We start from the raw sequence: 16,814 nt of genomic DNA on the forward strand, positions 1-16,814 counted from the left end.
TCCTGTCTGTGTCTCTGTGTGTGTCTGTCACAAATCTTGTCCGCACTCTTAAGTCGAACATTTCTCATCCGATCTTCACCAAACTTGAACAAAATGTGTTTGCCAATAAGTCCTCGTACAAGTTTGATAACTAGCCAGATCGGCCCAGGCACTTCAGAATTATGGCCCTTGAAACTTGTTTTTGATAATCAAAGCACTGAAAGTCTGATAAGGCAGTTGAGGTCTTGGTGCATGGCTGACTCAAATACTACTATTCAGATGATTAGGCAGTTGTGGGAGACATGCGCTTTTCTCAAAAACAGCTCTAGTTCAAGTCAGATAGTTTTGAACTTCCAATGCAGAGGTTGCTTGTTGGAGTTGGATTCCCAGTTGTGGCATATGGGCTTTTAGAAGATTTGAGTGAACTTGCTACATCCAAAGTCATTTGTCTTGCAAATAAATAAAATACATGAACTGTTAGACTCACTGAATGCTATTGTGTAAATGTTCTGTGAACAAATTTTCATGAAAGACCGTTTAAATTCCCAACTTAAATGAAAAAGTAAAAAATGTTTGCTTTAAAACTGATACTAAAAAATATACTAGTCAAGATATAAAGAAGTAGTAGTTAAGGTGAATTTAATCAGCAAAAGTACTCCAGAAGACTTTTGTTCGTTAATATTCCGGTCATCCTTCTCATCCATTTAATAATTTGTCTCTTCGTTGTGTAGCGTGAATAAATTTACTATTACAGGCTGTGAAAGCTGCTGGTAGAATTGGTTACCCTGTGTTGGTGCGGGCAGCATTTGCCCTGGGTGGGCTTGGATCAGGGTTTGCAGAGAACGAGGAAGAACTGATGAACCTTGTGACTGCAGCATTTGCTCACACAAGTCAGGTGTTGATAGATAAATCACTGAAAGGCTGGAAAGAAGTGGAATATGAAGTGATACGAGATGCATATGACAATTGTATTACGGTATTGTATTTTGAACTTACACCAAGGAACTAATTTAGACTAGTATGACTGTTTCAAAGAGTATTGTAGTCTAAGTCCCAAGTCTTCCCTATGGAGAACCATTCAAATGCCAGAATTCCTCTCAACAGAACTCTCTGTGGTCCAGGGATTATTTATTTGTGTGAGTTTCGGGGCCTTCGTGGTTGAGTGGTTAATGTTTTTGACTTAGAATCACTTGCTCCGCACAGCGGCGTTTCGAAACCTCATTAATTTTATGGTGTAGAAATCTTCCATGTGAGAATGCCATGTAGGTGGCTTATGGAAGGTCAGTGGTTCTACCCAGGTACCAGCTGGTGCTTGAAATAATGGTCGGAGAGGCACCTGGGGTCTTCCTCCACCCTGAAAAGCTGGAAAGTTGCCATTTGGCATATAATTGTGTCATCCTGGCACTGATTGCAATAAAAAAAATCAGTGAGTTTCACTGGATTGTGCAAAAAAAATAATACTCATTATTTCAGTTACAGGTATTGAGATGAGACTGTTAAGTTAAAATCTAGAGTTTGGAGACCAGTCTCAGAATGCAGCTTTGTCATTGGTTACTTTGAAGTTAGAGCTCAAAACAACCAGTCAGATGCTGGATTCCCAGACTGGTCTCCAAACTCTGTACAAGGTGCTATTATTTCCATGGTGGATGTATACATGACACATTGTGAGTGAATTTGATGAAGGCTGACAGTCAATTTTGTTTGAGGCAAATTTGATGGAAATTGATCCAAACACTACATAAGACTTGCAGTAAATGCTGACCTTACAATTGATGCCCATGATAATAGATTGACACTAGAAATAACATTTTTATGCCCTCCGAAGGGAGGCATATTAGTTTTCAGCTGTCCGTTCCTTCATTTGTTCGTTCGTCACAACGTTAACTTTTTGCATGAAGGCACTTGACTCGCGAACCACTGCACCCAGGACCTTCAGACTTCACATGCTGATAGTACTTATTGAGTACATGACCCCTACTGACTTTGGGGTTACCAGGTCATAGGTCAAGGTCACCAGGTCAAAGGTCAAGGTGCTGCGGGGGCATTTGTCACCATTAGTGACAGCTCTTGTTCTTAAATTTTATGATTTAGTTTACATGAGGCTGTATTTTAAATGATATAGTTTACATGAGGCTGTAATTTAAATGATATAGTTTACATGAGGCTGTATTTTAAATGATATAGTTTACATGAGGCTGTATTTTAAATGATTTAGTTTACATTATCAAGCTGTATATTTGTGTAGGTATGTAACATGGAGAACGTTGATCCTCTGGGTATCCACACTGGAGAGTCTATTGTTGTGGCCCCTAGTCAGACTCTTACAAACGTAGAGTACAACATCCTCCGGTCCACGGCCATCAAGGTGATCAGGCATCTGAGGATTGTGGGAGAATGTAACATACAGTATGCCCTTAACCCAGAATCTCAGGAGGTGGGTACAGTCATTATTCAACATCTTTAAAATGAGTGTCGGCAGTCAATACATGGTATTTCTTGGTTATTTTCTTACTTTATCATTGTAAAAGTTTTGATTTGATACAGATGGTGTTCTGCAAGTGGGATTTCCATTTACTTTCAGAATTTCAGTGCTTTGGAGAAGGAATTATATTGCATTTGTATCAGATGTTTGTAACTTTACAAGAATGGATGAAACAAAATTTTATACTTGAAAAAACGAAATGCCGTGGGACATACTTGTATCTCAGCTCTGATATTATGATGTTTTTTTATGTTTTAAATATTTTTGTTGTTTGATTCCTGAACTTGAAAATTTCATCAAAATTGAGATTTTCACACAGACTCCCTTTATTAAAATTTTATTGAGGTTATCATTTTTTAGATCAGTCTAGCAAAAAATCAGTCATACAACCCTGTTGTTTTTTATGGATGAAATGTTGTATTTGTTTTAAGTTCTCTGAAAAAAACATAATCAAATTCTATATTGTAGATTTTTTAAATAAACATGCAAAACTATCTTAGTTCAGAGTTTCAAAAACTTAAAGAATTTTGATACACTTAAGCTTTCATTGTGTTTTGGTCTATACACTATTTTCATTAATGTTGAAGTAAAGTGAAAAATGTATAGGTTAAACTTATTCTTTCCATGTTTATTTCAGTATTTCATCATTGAAGTAAATGCCCGTCTATCAAGAAGTTCCGCTCTAGCCAGTAAAGCTACAGGATACCCTCTGGCGTATGTAGCGGCAAAACTGTCACTCAACATTCCTCTGTCAGAATTGAAGAACTCAGTTACAAATTCTACAACTGCTTGCTTTGAACCAAGTCTGGATTATTGTGTAGTAAAAATTCCTAGATGGGATTTGAGGAAGTTTTCCCGGGTTTCATGTAGAGTAAGTAAAAATATTACAAAGCGTCAAAGTCTTAGTATAGCATTCTGTTTAATGTTTCATTGTCACTATATCTAAGTGCAGTCTGGCAGATAGGCAAGAAATATTAAAGAACTGAAAAAGGTTAAATTATCATCATGCATAAATGAAAATAAAAATATAAAGCTTGTCAGTATTCTTTCCTTCATGGCAGGTAGAAATGCCTGTAAAACCTTTTCAAGAAGTCCTAGCTTTTTAACTGTCAAAGTTTTACAGTAGGGAATCTGGTGTTGATGTTTATTTTGATAAAAGGGGAGTATTTTCTGACTGGGTGAATTTATTAACACCGAGATGCTGAGCTTCATAAATGCAAATCATTCTGTGTGAATTGGTCTGGAGATGGCGTCTTTGTGCAGACATTCATGATTTTCAGCTCATTTTACATGTTCGTATTGTTCCGAACTTCCCATAGATCTTTTAATTTTAACTATTAAGTCATTATTACAAATTCGCACAAACAGTGTTTCTCTTTATAGTTGCGTTGAAAGTTAAAATAGTGCTTAACAGAAAGTGAGATAGACTTTTGACTGTTTTTCAGATTGGCAGTTCTATGAAGAGTGTAGGAGAGGTGATGGCTATAGGTCGGAGGTTTGAGGAGGCATTCCAGAAAGCTCTGAGGATGATGGATGAATCACTGCTCGGGTTTGATCCACACAGTATGGAGGCGTCTGACTCCGTAAGTATGGAAATATAACTGGACAAACTACTTTTAGCGGCTTTTTCTCATGGAGATTTAAGAGAATTGCAAGTTTATTGTTACAAATCATTTACAGAGAGATCTTTTGTCTTGTTTATCCTAAGGATGTTTTTTCTCCTTGTTAACTTTGATAATATGCAGCTGACTGTAAATACAGTGAAATCATTTACCAGTAATTTTGTGGGTTTTGTCAAAATAAATTCTTGGTAGGGATATAAATCGGTTGTTTTCAGTGTTGGAAGACTATATGAATTGGAAATTTATTTGCTTCTTGGGGGTAAATTTTATGGATTGAGGCAACCACGAAATCCGCGAAAACGAGTCCCCCATGAATATTAACCCTTACTTTGCTAAATTTCTATAATGATCTTGTCCATCTTTCAATATGGACTGTACCATTAACTGTAAAAAGGGGTGCTTACCAAAAAGATACTGACCAAATGGTGAACAGTGCAGATCATGATCAGACTACACGGACGTGCAGGTTGATCATGATCTACTCTGGTCGCAAAGACAGAATCAATCTTGTCCAGCATGATAAGGGTTAATAGTTTCACAGCATTCTGCTTTCTTTTACACCTTACAGAAAAGCTGTTATACTGTTATATATATGACAGTGTTAGCTGATTGAATATGATGTGAAAACTTTATTTCATTAAATCCTGTTTGAAACAAAAACACTTAATATACTCATTTTGAGAGACATCAATTTTGATTTTGCCAATATTGTGTGTCATTCCTTAAGGAATTATGGCAGAATGTATACTGATTTGACCCTTAGACATTGTAAATTTTAGAATAGATTGCTCTTGTTTAACTGAGAATGGTTTCTTTTGCACAGGAATTGAACGAGCCTACAGATAAAAGGATCTTAGTTCTGGCAGCGGCCCTTCAGGCAGGTTACAGTATCGACAGATTATATGAGCTGACCAAAATAGACAGATGGTTCCTGCACAAGTTTAAAAACATCACAAATATATACAGTAGTCTGCAAGAATACAAAGGAAAGGTAAATACTATATGAGCCGCCCCATGAGAAAACCAATATAGTGGCTCTGTGACCAGCATGGATCCAGACCAGCCTGCGCAGTTGGTCAGGATCCATGCTGTTCGCAAACGGTTTCTCTAATTGCAATAGGCTTTGAAAGCGAACAGCATGGATCCTGACCAGACTGCGCGGATGCGCTGGCTGGTTTGGATCTATGCTGGTCACAAAGCCACTATGTTGGTTTTCTCATGGCGCGGCTCATATACATATTGGTTGAAATTAATAGGAGTAGCGTTAAAGTTATTTGTACTTGACTGAGAAACAAAGATTTTGTAAATCAGTTTTTGGTCTTTGAAAATATGTCAACATGGAAGAAATAAGCAGACAGTGTTGTTTAACTTTTGCTAATGGCACCTCCAAACTACAAACACCCTTCCAAAAAGTCACACGATCTTTTACTATATATCAAAAGCTATTAGTAAATTAACCTCTCGAGAGTGAAAATCTTGATTTATTTGGAAGCTTGTTTATAGTTACCACAGGAAACCCATATGGTCAACTCCTCCAGGAGACTGTTAGTATAATAGTTCAAGGATAGTGCAAGATACAGAAGAGACCAGTGCAATAGCAAAAACTTCTCTGGTTCTTTAGTATGCCAGGTGTGAAGCACTCGTACAAGGGACTGCCATCCCTGAAGTTACTGGGGGAGTGGGGGCTGGAGACGCAGGACCACTTGTTTCATAGTCAGACAGTGTCGCCATTGGACCACTGTGTTCTTTCTTTATTTTCATTGATGATCTCTGTTCAACAAACACTCTTGTGGTCCCAACAGTAGTTGTTTCAGAGAGGTTGAATATTGAGTAAAAATAAAGAGGCCAAAAGATTGAAACTGTACCACTTTTTGATAAATTCTGAAACATGAAAGTAAATTGAAGACCCACAACAAAATAATTGCATTCTTAAGTAAGTATACTCAATTTGGATAAAAAAATGACACATACATGTATCTTCTCTAGTTTTTACAGTTGCAAATTGGCAGTGGTAGGCTGTCATTGAAAAAATATTTGTTTTCCCCTCTGTGATTAAATGCCAAAAAAAATTCCCTACCTACCTACCCACAAAAAAACCCCTTAGGGTTGCGTTACCATAAATTTTTATTTACGACCTGACAGTTAAGAAGCCCAGATGTTGGTATTTTATGTCTAAAGATTTTATTGAAATGATGTAGCAGTATATGAGCCGTGCAATGGGAAAACCAACATAGTGGTTATGCGACCAGCATGGATCTAGACCATCCTGCGCATCCGCGCAGTCTGGTCAGGATCCGTGCTGTTTGCTAACAGTTTCTCTAATTCCAATAGGCTTTAAAAGCGAACAGCATGGAGCCTGACCAGACTGCGCGGATACGCAGGCTGGTCTGGATCCATGCTGGTCGCACACCCACTATGTTGGTTTTCCCATGGCACGGCTCATATTGATTATACACAGTACCTGGTGTTTAGACCATACTTTAATTTCACATGCTGCCCATGCCTGAAACAATGCCAGGAGTGACACTAGGGGTCTTCTTCAGACATCAGATCCTGGAAAAGTTGCGTATGACAAATTTCATTGATTTGACTTTTAACCCAACAAAAAGGAACAAATCTGCTTCAGTGGTTTTCCCCTGTTTAAACAGCAAAGACAGCATGTAAAATAAAGTCATAGGGCTGTTACATAACTGAAATATTACTTACAAATGCTGCTGATCACAAAAGAAACAAAATAAAGTTGTATTAGTGTGACTTATGACAGCCAAATCCTTTGCTATGGATCTTTATGGTTATATTTCAGGCTAACCAGATACCATATGAGATGATGAAAAGTGCCAAACAACTTGGCTTCTGTGATGAACAGATTGCGCGTTCCATTGAAAGGTAGGTAATACCAGACACGTTTCATGTAAATATCACAGAAAAAAGGCAATGATGCTGTATAATAGTAAGATATCAGTGTTTTTTTTGTAACTGAATTTGAGAATGGGGTTGGGGCCTTTACTGTTGGGAAAAATGCCTTGTAAATCTTACCCAGTAATTGGGAATTGTTAAAAAAGTGATATTTCTTGGCCTCTAATTTGCCTGAAAAGAAAACACTATGCAAACTTAAAGCCTTGAAAGATGTTTTCTTAACGTGCACCTTAATGAAGACGTGAAAGTTTTCAAGGAAGGGAAGGTAGCTTAATGAAGGTGAAATTTTACAAGGAAGGGAAAGTAGGTGTTTCACATTGCTCAGGTGAGTTTTTCTGATCGCTCGATGTCCGTCGTCTGTCTGTCGTCTGTCGTCCGTCAACATTTAGCTTGTGTATGCGATAGAGGCTGTATTTTTTAACTGATCTTCATGAAATTTGGTCAGAATGATAACCTTGATGAAATCTAGGCCGAGTTCGAAAATGGGTCATCTTGGGTCAAAAACTAGGTCACTAGGTCAAATCAAGAAAAAACCTTGTGTATGCGATAGGGGCTGTATTTTTCAATTGATCTTCATGAATTATGGTCAGAATGATTACCTTGATGAAATCTAGGCCGAGTTCGAAAATGGGTCATCTCGGGTCAAAAACTGGGTCACTAGGTCAAATCAAGGAAAAACCTTGTGTATGCGATAGGGGCTGTATTTTTCAACTGATCTTCATGAAATTTGATCAGAATGATAACCTTAATGAAATCTAGGACGAGTTCAAAAATGGGTCATCTGGAGTCAAAAACTGGGTCACTAGGTCAAATCAAGGAAAAACCTTGAGTATGCGATAGGGGCTGTATTTTTCAATTAATCTTCATGGATTTTGGTCAGAATGATTACCTTGATGAAATCTAGGCCGAGTTTGAAAATGGGTCATCTGGGATCAAAAACTAGGTCACTATGTCAAATCAAGGAAAAACCTTGTGTATGCGATACAGGCTGTATTTTTCAATTGATCTTCATGAAATTTGGTCAGAATGATAACCTTGATAAAATATAGGCCGAATTTGAAAATGGGTCATCTGGGGTCAAAAACTAGGTCACTAGGTCAAATCAAAGAAAAACCTTGTGTATGCAATAGAGGCTGTATTTTTCAACTGATCTTCATGAAATTTAGCCAGAATGATTACCTTGATAAAATCTAGGCCGAGTTTGAAAATTGGTCATCTGGGGTCAAAAACTAGGTCACAAATCAAAGAAAAACATTGTGTATGCAATAGAGGCTGTATTTTTCAATTGATCTTCATGAAATTTGGTCGGAGTGATTGCCTTGATGAAATCTATGTCGAGTTTGAATATGGGTTATCTGAGGTCAGAAACTATGTCACTAGGTCAAATTAAAGAAAAAACTTGTGTATGCCATAGAGACTGTATTTTTCAATTGATTTTTATTAAATTTGGTCAGAATGATATCCTTGATAAAATCTAGGTCGAGTTTGAACATGGGTTATCTAGGGTCAAAAACTAGGTCACTAGGTCAAATTAAAGAAAAATCTTGTGTATGCGATAGAGACTGTATTTTTCAATTGATTTTTATGAAATTTGGTCAGGATGATTGCCTTAATGAAATCTAGGTCGAGTTTGAATATGGGTCATCTGAGGTCAAAAACTAGGTCACATGGTCAAATCAAAGAAAAAACTTGTGTATGTGAAAGAGGCTGTATTTTTCCATTGATCTTCATGAATTTTGGTCAGAATGATTGCCTTGATAAAATCTAGGCCAAGTTTGAACATGGGTCATCTAGGGTCAAAAACTAGATCACTAGGTCATATCTAAGAAAATGCTTGTTTAATCTCAAGAGACCAATTTTTTGGTCCAATCTTAATGAAAATTGGTCAGAATATTTGTTTCCATGAAATCACTAGGTCAAACATGTTTTACACTGTTATGGTGTGTTTCATAGGTGAGCGACCTAGGGCCATCTTGGCCCTCTTGTTAATATTGTGGTCGGCATTTTGACTTTTTCTAGAATTTCGAATGACAAATTGAGATCTGTGTTTAAAATTCAGCCTGCTTCCGGCAAGTGATTCTGCCTTTGCGACCAGTGCAGACCTAGAGCTGATCATGGTTTCCACTGTTCACTATTCAGACAGTAAATTTTCAGTGAATGCCCCTTTGAATAATAAATGGTACTGCACAAATTGAATGATAGACCCGTCCATTTTAGAAATTTAGCAGGGTAAAGGTTAAACATCTGTTTGCATTATACACAGTTATTTACAGATTATTTAACATTTATGAAAATGTTACTTTTTTTTCAGCACAAACTTTTTAGTGAGACAGATTCGGCGACAAAACGGAATCACGCCATATGTTAAACAGATAGACACAGTAGCTGCGGAGTGGCCTGCCCAGACCAATTATCTCTACCTTACATATAATGCCTCTGACCATGATCTAAGCTTTAATGGTGGGCACATTATGGTGTTGGGAAGTGGTGTGTATAGAATTGGAAGTAGCGTAGAATTTGATTGGTGCGCTGTGAACTGTATCATGGAACTTAGAAAGGTACGAGACTTTTGTGTGATGATTACTCAGGTTAAAGTTTGTTATTAAGAAGGCAGTATTTCAGATCAGCTGTGTTATTCTCAGTAAATATATGAATATGCAAATGAAGTTTTAATCTTGCATGCAAGTTGAGTTCTTGCTTCATGATTTATAAAAAAAAGGAGTACTTTCAGTGTCTGAAATACTGAGTTTCACTTCTGGACACCATTTAGCAGCTACTTTAACTGTTTATATGCAAAAAATATTAATAAAAGTAGTTCTTGCATGTAAAAAGTCTAGAACAATCTGGGATGTAATTCCTTGCTGCAGAGACACTTAGAAAATATTGTAAGTGCAGTTTGTATTAAATGCCAAACAACTGTGTTTTCATTCCATTGAAGAAAAATTTAATTTGTAAACAGCAATGGATAGACACTTTAATCCTGTCTCAAGTTTCTGCTATTAAGTTGGACCTGATTAATAATTTTTTTCAGGAATGAACAAATTCATTTGTAAGTTTCAAAAGTTAGAACTATACTGATATTACAGATAGGGATGAAACTTTAAGTCTGAAGTATACCATTTGTGAAACAAACAAGACTGAAAAATATAGGCAGATGAAGATACTGTAATAATTCAGAAACATAACTAAACAATTATTATTTTCTTTCATCCTGAAATCTTGTTTACCCCCCCCCCCCCCCCAACTTTCCAAGACCATATTTCTCAGTTTACCATCATGCTTCTAAAACTATAGGTAATTACCCCCATATGCAAAAAAGGGGAGCATACCAGTACTATACATACTAATATGCACTTACTGAATGGTTTCCTGGTCAATAGTTAAAACAAGGGCAGAAGTTTTGACTATTGACTGGCAAGCCATTCAATAAGTCACAAGTGTTTTATTACATGACATCAGAAATATATTTTCATAATTTGTTTCGTCATGTTTTGGCATTAGCCATACAAAATTTAGTGTTGAACTATAGACCAGTCAAAAGCACAAACTATAGTCCAGTGATTTATATAGAGAGTCTTGTATTAATTCAGTTCATTGTCTACGTTTGTTAATAGATGGGGTACAAGACAATAATGGTTAACTACAACCCAGAGACAGTGAGTACAGACTATGACATGTGTGATAGACTCTACTTTGATGAAATCTCCTTTGAGGTAAGGTTTAGTTTTATGATTTCCGATTTTATACAATGTTTTATTGCATTTTAAAAGGATTGAATGGCAATTTCACGAAAGAAAAACTAGAGTAAGTTTGTTTGACCAATTGAAAAAAAGTTTTGAGGGGTTCCTACTTCAGATAGGTTCTTCGCAATAGAAGGAACCACTAAAGTTTCAAGTGGGTTCCTCTTTGACCTGGTTTATGTGGCTGCGTGGTTAAGGTCGCTGTCTTCGAATCACTTGTCCCTCACTGCTGTGGGTTTGAGGTCTAGCTTGGGGTGTAGAATTCTGTCTTGTGAGGAAGCCATCCAGCTGGCATAGGGAAGATCTGTGGTTTCCCCCAGGTGCTAGCTCGTGATGAAATAATGCTTTCTCCTCCATAAAAGGCTGGAAAATTGCTATATCACCAATAATTGTGTCCTGTGATATTAAAGCTAAGATAACATAAAATCAGTCTGTATGTAAAATGTTTGGGGGGCCACTCAACCAGCTTTAGATTGTCTGGTACTCAGATGCCAATCTGCGCAAGATGGCAAGTTGTCAAACAAAATTTACGATAGTGTCTGATTTTCATGTGAAAGTTTTGCCAATTTCTAGCTGCCAGTATTTTTACTTGCTATGACTTAAAGTGGTTGTATTATTTTCTATTTTTAGACTGTAATGGACATTTACATGCTTGAGAACCCGGAGGGAATCATTCTCTCTGTCGGTGGACAATTACCCAATAATATAGCAATGCCTTTACAGAGAAATAAGGTAGGTTGTCATACTTTATTGTTTAAATGCATTTTCAAAAGGGAAAGAATACTTAAAAATATGAAAAATACTCCATAATGATCTTACCCATCATCAAACCTGAGCTAAAGCCACATATGAACAAAGACTTCCTGGCTCTAAAGACCACTATTTTGCGTTTCTGATTTAACCCTTACCCTGCTAAATTTCTATAATGAACTTGTCCATCTTTCAGTTTGGACAGTACCATTAACTGTTAAAAGGGGTGCTTACCAAAAGATACTGACTGAATGGCGAACAGTGCAGATGTTGATCAGACTGCATGGACGTGCAGGCTGATCATGATCTACACTGGTCGCAAAGGCAGAATCAATTGTGTCCAAAATGATAAGGGTTAATATTTAGATTTTTAATCTGTGAAAGTAGACTGCTTGTTGGCTCTCCCCAGTGGTATTAATGTACAGGTTTGACTACCTTAGGTCTGTTTAATGTAGTAAAGTAGTAACTATCCTCCTAATGGTCAAACACATGTGATCTTTCTGCGCTGAATGGGTCTGACTTTATAAGCTGTCCTGTAGGAAAATTTGTTCATGTGACCATTTCTTATTATATATGAAAATGCTCAGTAATTCTTTAAATATTGAAAATATAGATTTTCTACTTTTGAACTAATATATTAATACCTTTTTTAAAGTGAACAATGTGTTTTATCTATGAACGCTTTTTCAAAATTACTGAGTTGATTATTTATCCAGCAGATAGTTTTTAGCCACTTAGTCTATAGGTTAATGTGTTGTTTCTGTTTACAAAGAGCGCTTTATGTTATGATCTTTCTGTACTGATGAATAAAAATAGTTACAATTCATGGCATAGATTTTAAGGTTGATACTTCAAACAATTTAGCTGTCACTGTTTTAGGTTGGAAACCCTACTAGGGATTTAAAACGTTTTCATGTGTGCAAGCCATCCAAGTGTTTACAGACGGTTGGTGGTTCCACCCAGGTGCTTGTTTGTGCCTGAAGTGATGCCTGAGCAGATGCATAGGGTCTTCTTACACCATTTAAATTCAGAAAGTTGACATATGATTGAGGATTTTCTTTAGGAGAAAATTTAATACATATTACCCATCCTTTAAAAAAAAATTCAGACTCAGGATGATAAAAATAAAATAAATGATTTCTGATCAGGCTAGAATTCTTGGTACAACACCGGAAATGATTGACAATGCTGAAAACAGATTCAAATTTTCACGTATGTTGGACAACATGGGTATAAGCCAACCAAGATGGAAAGAACTCTCTACAATAGAGGTAAGTTAAACAGAGTCTTTTTGCTGAAGGTAGATAGTGTATAAATACCTTTTTAAATGTGCAATGGAATGAAATGGTATTTATTTTTTTTGTTAAAGACTTTTTGAATATGGGATGGACTTGCAGTTTTCAGGTCATTGCAAAGAATTGATTTTTGTACTTAGGAATGGTATTAAAGCTTTATATACAGCAACTTTTCTCTGTTTTTATTTAATGTCTTTACTGTTGTATCATTATTATTCATAAGGGACTAACTATTTGCGGACTTTATAGTGTTGCGTTGAATTGTGAAATCAGATGTCATTTAAGACATGAAATTAGGAGTAATTTTCCATTCATTCGATATTAAAATCAACCTTATAAAGGTCTTTTTTGTTGAAAGCACAAACATTTAGTCAGTTGAATTTAATTGATCTCCAAATACTATTCATTTTGAGAATTCATTTTCACATTCCCTTATTAAAGAGTGCAAAACAGTTCAGTGATGAGGTTGGATTCCCTTGCCTGGTCCGACCCTCCTATGTGCTGAGTGGAGCTGCCATGAATGTAGCGCATAATCACGCTGACCTGGAGAACTACCTGTCACAAGCCAGCGCTGTCTCTAAGGAACACCCCGTCGTCATCTCCAAGTTTATCCTTGAAGCCAAGGTAACCACTTTACTGAATTATGTAGATGTTATTTGAAGTATTAAAGGAAAAAAATGTATAAAAGAAATTACTGCAGAAAATACTCCTTTCATAGATAGAATCTTGAGAGAACAGACTATAAAACTAAATTTAGACACCAGACTGGAAATTCAGCTGTACTATTGGTCAGTTGTAAAAAGTCTGCTTAAGATTTGAGACTGGTCCGGCAGCTCAAGTTATAAGCACAATTGTTAAACTTTTGACAGGTTAAATGAAAATATTAGAATTCAGTAGACAGAAAAAGAAGAAAAAAATGTGGAAAAGAAAATCTTGAAAAAAAAAAAAGACAATACGATTAACAGTATAAGCATGTTCCTATAAACAGGAGATAGACGTGGATGCTGTAGCGAGTGACGGAGAAGTTGTGTGTATGGCTGTCTCGGAACATGTGGAGAATGCTGGAGTACATTCAGGGGACGCAACTCTTGTCACACCACCACAAGATCTTAACGAGGAAACTCTTGCCAAGATAAGGTTGATTTGTTGTGCTATAGGTCGTGCTCTAGAAGTAACAGGACCATTCAATATACAGCTTATTGCTAAGGTAAATGTGGCTGGGTTTGCAAAGACCTTGGAAAAGTTGTGAATGTAAAAGAAACACAAGAAATTAGTGGAGTAGAGAGATAGATTCTCATATACATATCATCTTGACAATGTTTTGTATAGATTTCTTTATTTGAGTGTCATGAGTATTTCAGCATCATATTGCTTTTATGGACATGTTGGGAAAGTATGGACTTAATAGTTTTTGATATTTGAGTTTGTGGTTTAATGAATTTGTTTTAGTTGTGAATCTCATTTTAGTCCAATTAAGGAATTTTATGACATTGTAAATGTAATGTCAGAATTTTCATAAAAACCTCTGAATTGTCTGGTTTGTTCGATTGTAAATGTAAATATAGTAAAAAAATAGATTTAGTTTGATAACTTTGATGACCAAATTTATTTATGTACTTTTAATATAGTTTGCTGAAGGTTCATTTTTAGCTTGACTATTCGAAGAATAGTCTAGCTATTCTACTCACCCTGGCGTCGGCGTCGGCGTCACACCTTGGTTAAGTTTTTGCATGCAAGTACATACAGCCATCAATTAAAGGCATATAGCTATGAAACTTATTTTTTCTTTTTCTAGGTCAGTTTCCAACCTCTCTGGGTCAAGTCCCATAACTCTGACATGTATTTTGAGCAAATTATGCCCCCTTTTGGACTTAGAAAATTTTGGTTAAAGTTTTACATGCAAGTTACTATCTCCAAAACTAATGCAGATATTGATTTGAAACTTCACATGTGTCTTCGGGGTTATAAAACTAGTTGATAGCAGCAAGTCCCATAACTCTGACTTTCATTTTGGCCAAATTATGCCCCCTTTTGGACTTAGAAAATTCTGGTTAAAGTTTTGCGTGCAAGTACATACAGCTATTTCTAAAAGGCATATAGATTTGAAACTTACTTTTTCTTTTTCTAGATCAATTACCAACCTCACTGGGTCAAGATCCATAACTCTGACATGATTTTTGAGCAAATTATGCCCCCTTTTAGACTTAGAAAATTTTGGTTAAAGTTTTACATGCAAGTTACTATTTCCAAAACTAATGCAGATATTGATTTGAAACTTCACATGTGTCTTCGGGGTTATAAAACTAGTTGATAGCAGCAAGTCCCATAACTCTGACTTTCATTTTGGCCAAATTATGCCCCCTTTTGGACTTAGCAAATTCTGGTTAAAGTTTTGCGTGCAAGTACATACAGCTATTCCTAAAAGGCATATAGATTTGAAACTTATTTTTTCTTTTTCTAGATCAATTACTAACCTCACTGGATCAAGTCCCATAACTCTGGCATGTATTTTGGGCAAATTATGCCCCCTTTTGGACTTTGAAAACTCTGGTTAAAGTTTTACATGCAAGTTTCTATCTCCAAAACTAATGCAGATATTGAATTGAAACTTCACATGTGCCTTCGGGGTTATAAAACTAGTTGATAGCAGCAAGTCCCATAACTGATATGCATTTTGGTCAAATTATTCCCCCTTTTGAACTTAAAACTCTTTTGATATTTAACCTTTTTGGGTAATATTTTCCTGCTTCTGGGACAATATTTCGAATAGTCGAGCTTGGCTGTCTTATGGACAGCTCTTGTTCTATGAACGAGTCTCCTATTGGTTTAAATGTTTCTGTTTTCTTTTCAATAGGATAATCAGCTGAAGGTCATTGAGTGCAATGTAAGAGTGTCAAGGTCATTTCCTTTTGTATCAAAGGCACTTGACCATGATTTCATTGCCATGGCAACCAGGGTGATAATGGGAGAGGTTGTAGATCCTATCAACGTACTTCATGGTGTTGGACGGGTTGCCTGCAAGGTTTGTAGAATTTACAGAGAAATACAGAGTAGATTCGGATGAGCATAAAAGAGGTCATTATTTGCTGGTCGAGGGTTGAGAGCATAACAGTTCTAAGAGCATTTAGAGAAAGAAACCCTTAGAACTGTTTGGTTCTCATACATCCGGGTGATCTTTGTTCACAGGTTAAAGAAGAAAGAAATATTTATTTGTAAATAAAGCAAGGGGATGAGTTAGTTAAAGTAAAATTTCATTGCAGCTATTTATGCTCAGATAAAATGATTTTGGAGAGAGAAAAAAATACAGATCAATTTTCTGCAGAAAAAATTAGCCAAAATAAATAGAAGAAAGAAAAAAATACTGCTGAAAATTTTTAGTCATTTATTAGACTTTTAGAAGGAGGAGGGTTTAACCCAAGTGTCTGCGTATGCTTTGTTCTCTTTATTCACTGGATAAGATTGTCAGTTACCTTATCTGTCAGTGTGACCAACTGTAAAAGGAGGGCTTCTGCTAGCCAAATCGATAGAGCAAACGCTTCAAATCAGAAGGTCAGAGGTTTGAATCCTGGACAAGGCATAATGAAGACACTACATGTAAAGTCATTCTTCCTCCATATCTGATTGATTAGGGGAAGTTGTCTGTTACTTGTGAAGAACATGTAAACAGTGGTAAAGAATTGAGGAACACTAGTTATGTCAAGTGACCGAGGTATTATCTGCAATCAAACCCGACAAAATGGTTATAAATAATTCTAAGTACATATTTAATTGTTCAAGCAGCATATTATGTCTCCCTATAGGTGCCTGTATTTTCATTCTCACGTCTCCAAGGAGCTGATGTATTGCTGGGTGTGGAGATGGCCAGCACTGGGGAGGTGGCATGTTTTGGCGAGAACAGATATGAGGCGTACCTTAAAGCACAGTTAGCAACAGGATTTAAGATTCCAAAACAAAATATTTTGGTGTCCATAGGGAGCTACAAGGTATGTATTATCAACTGAAGTCTTTCTGCTGGAATATTTAGCTCAGT

At 36.4% G+C, this 16,814-nt stretch overlaps 1 protein-coding gene across 6 annotated transcripts in view; it reads left to right on the forward strand.

Moving 5' to 3' along the window:
* Positions 1–16,814, forward strand: part of LOC123527031 (CAD protein-like) — a 58,868-nt gene that overhangs the window by 17,467 nt on the left and 24,587 nt on the right. For all 6 annotated transcript variants that reach the window (XM_053523587.1, XM_053523582.1, XM_053523585.1 and 3 more), the window contains exons 12-25: positions 734–955; positions 2,225–2,413; positions 3,099–3,332; positions 3,907–4,044; positions 4,907–5,074; positions 6,887–6,969; positions 9,311–9,557; positions 10,614–10,712; positions 11,370–11,471; positions 12,638–12,760; positions 13,226–13,408; positions 13,773–13,991; positions 15,639–15,806; positions 16,585–16,767. In XM_053523587.1, coding sequence (XP_053379562.1) covers positions 734–955; positions 2,225–2,413; positions 3,099–3,332; positions 3,907–4,044; positions 4,907–5,074; positions 6,887–6,969; positions 9,311–9,557; positions 10,614–10,712; positions 11,370–11,471; positions 12,638–12,760; positions 13,226–13,408; positions 13,773–13,991; positions 15,639–15,806; positions 16,585–16,767 — 2,358 coding nt within the window. The remainder of the gene's footprint in view (positions 1–733; positions 956–2,224; positions 2,414–3,098; positions 3,333–3,906; positions 4,045–4,906; positions 5,075–6,886; positions 6,970–9,310; positions 9,558–10,613; positions 10,713–11,369; positions 11,472–12,637; positions 12,761–13,225; positions 13,409–13,772; positions 13,992–15,638; positions 15,807–16,584; positions 16,768–16,814) is intronic.

This window comes from Mercenaria mercenaria, chromosome 14, assembly GCF_021730395.1.
Source record: "Mercenaria mercenaria strain notata chromosome 14, MADL_Memer_1, whole genome shotgun sequence".
In the NCBI taxonomy this organism is placed as follows: Eukaryota; Metazoa; Mollusca; class Bivalvia; order Venerida; family Veneridae; genus Mercenaria; species Mercenaria mercenaria.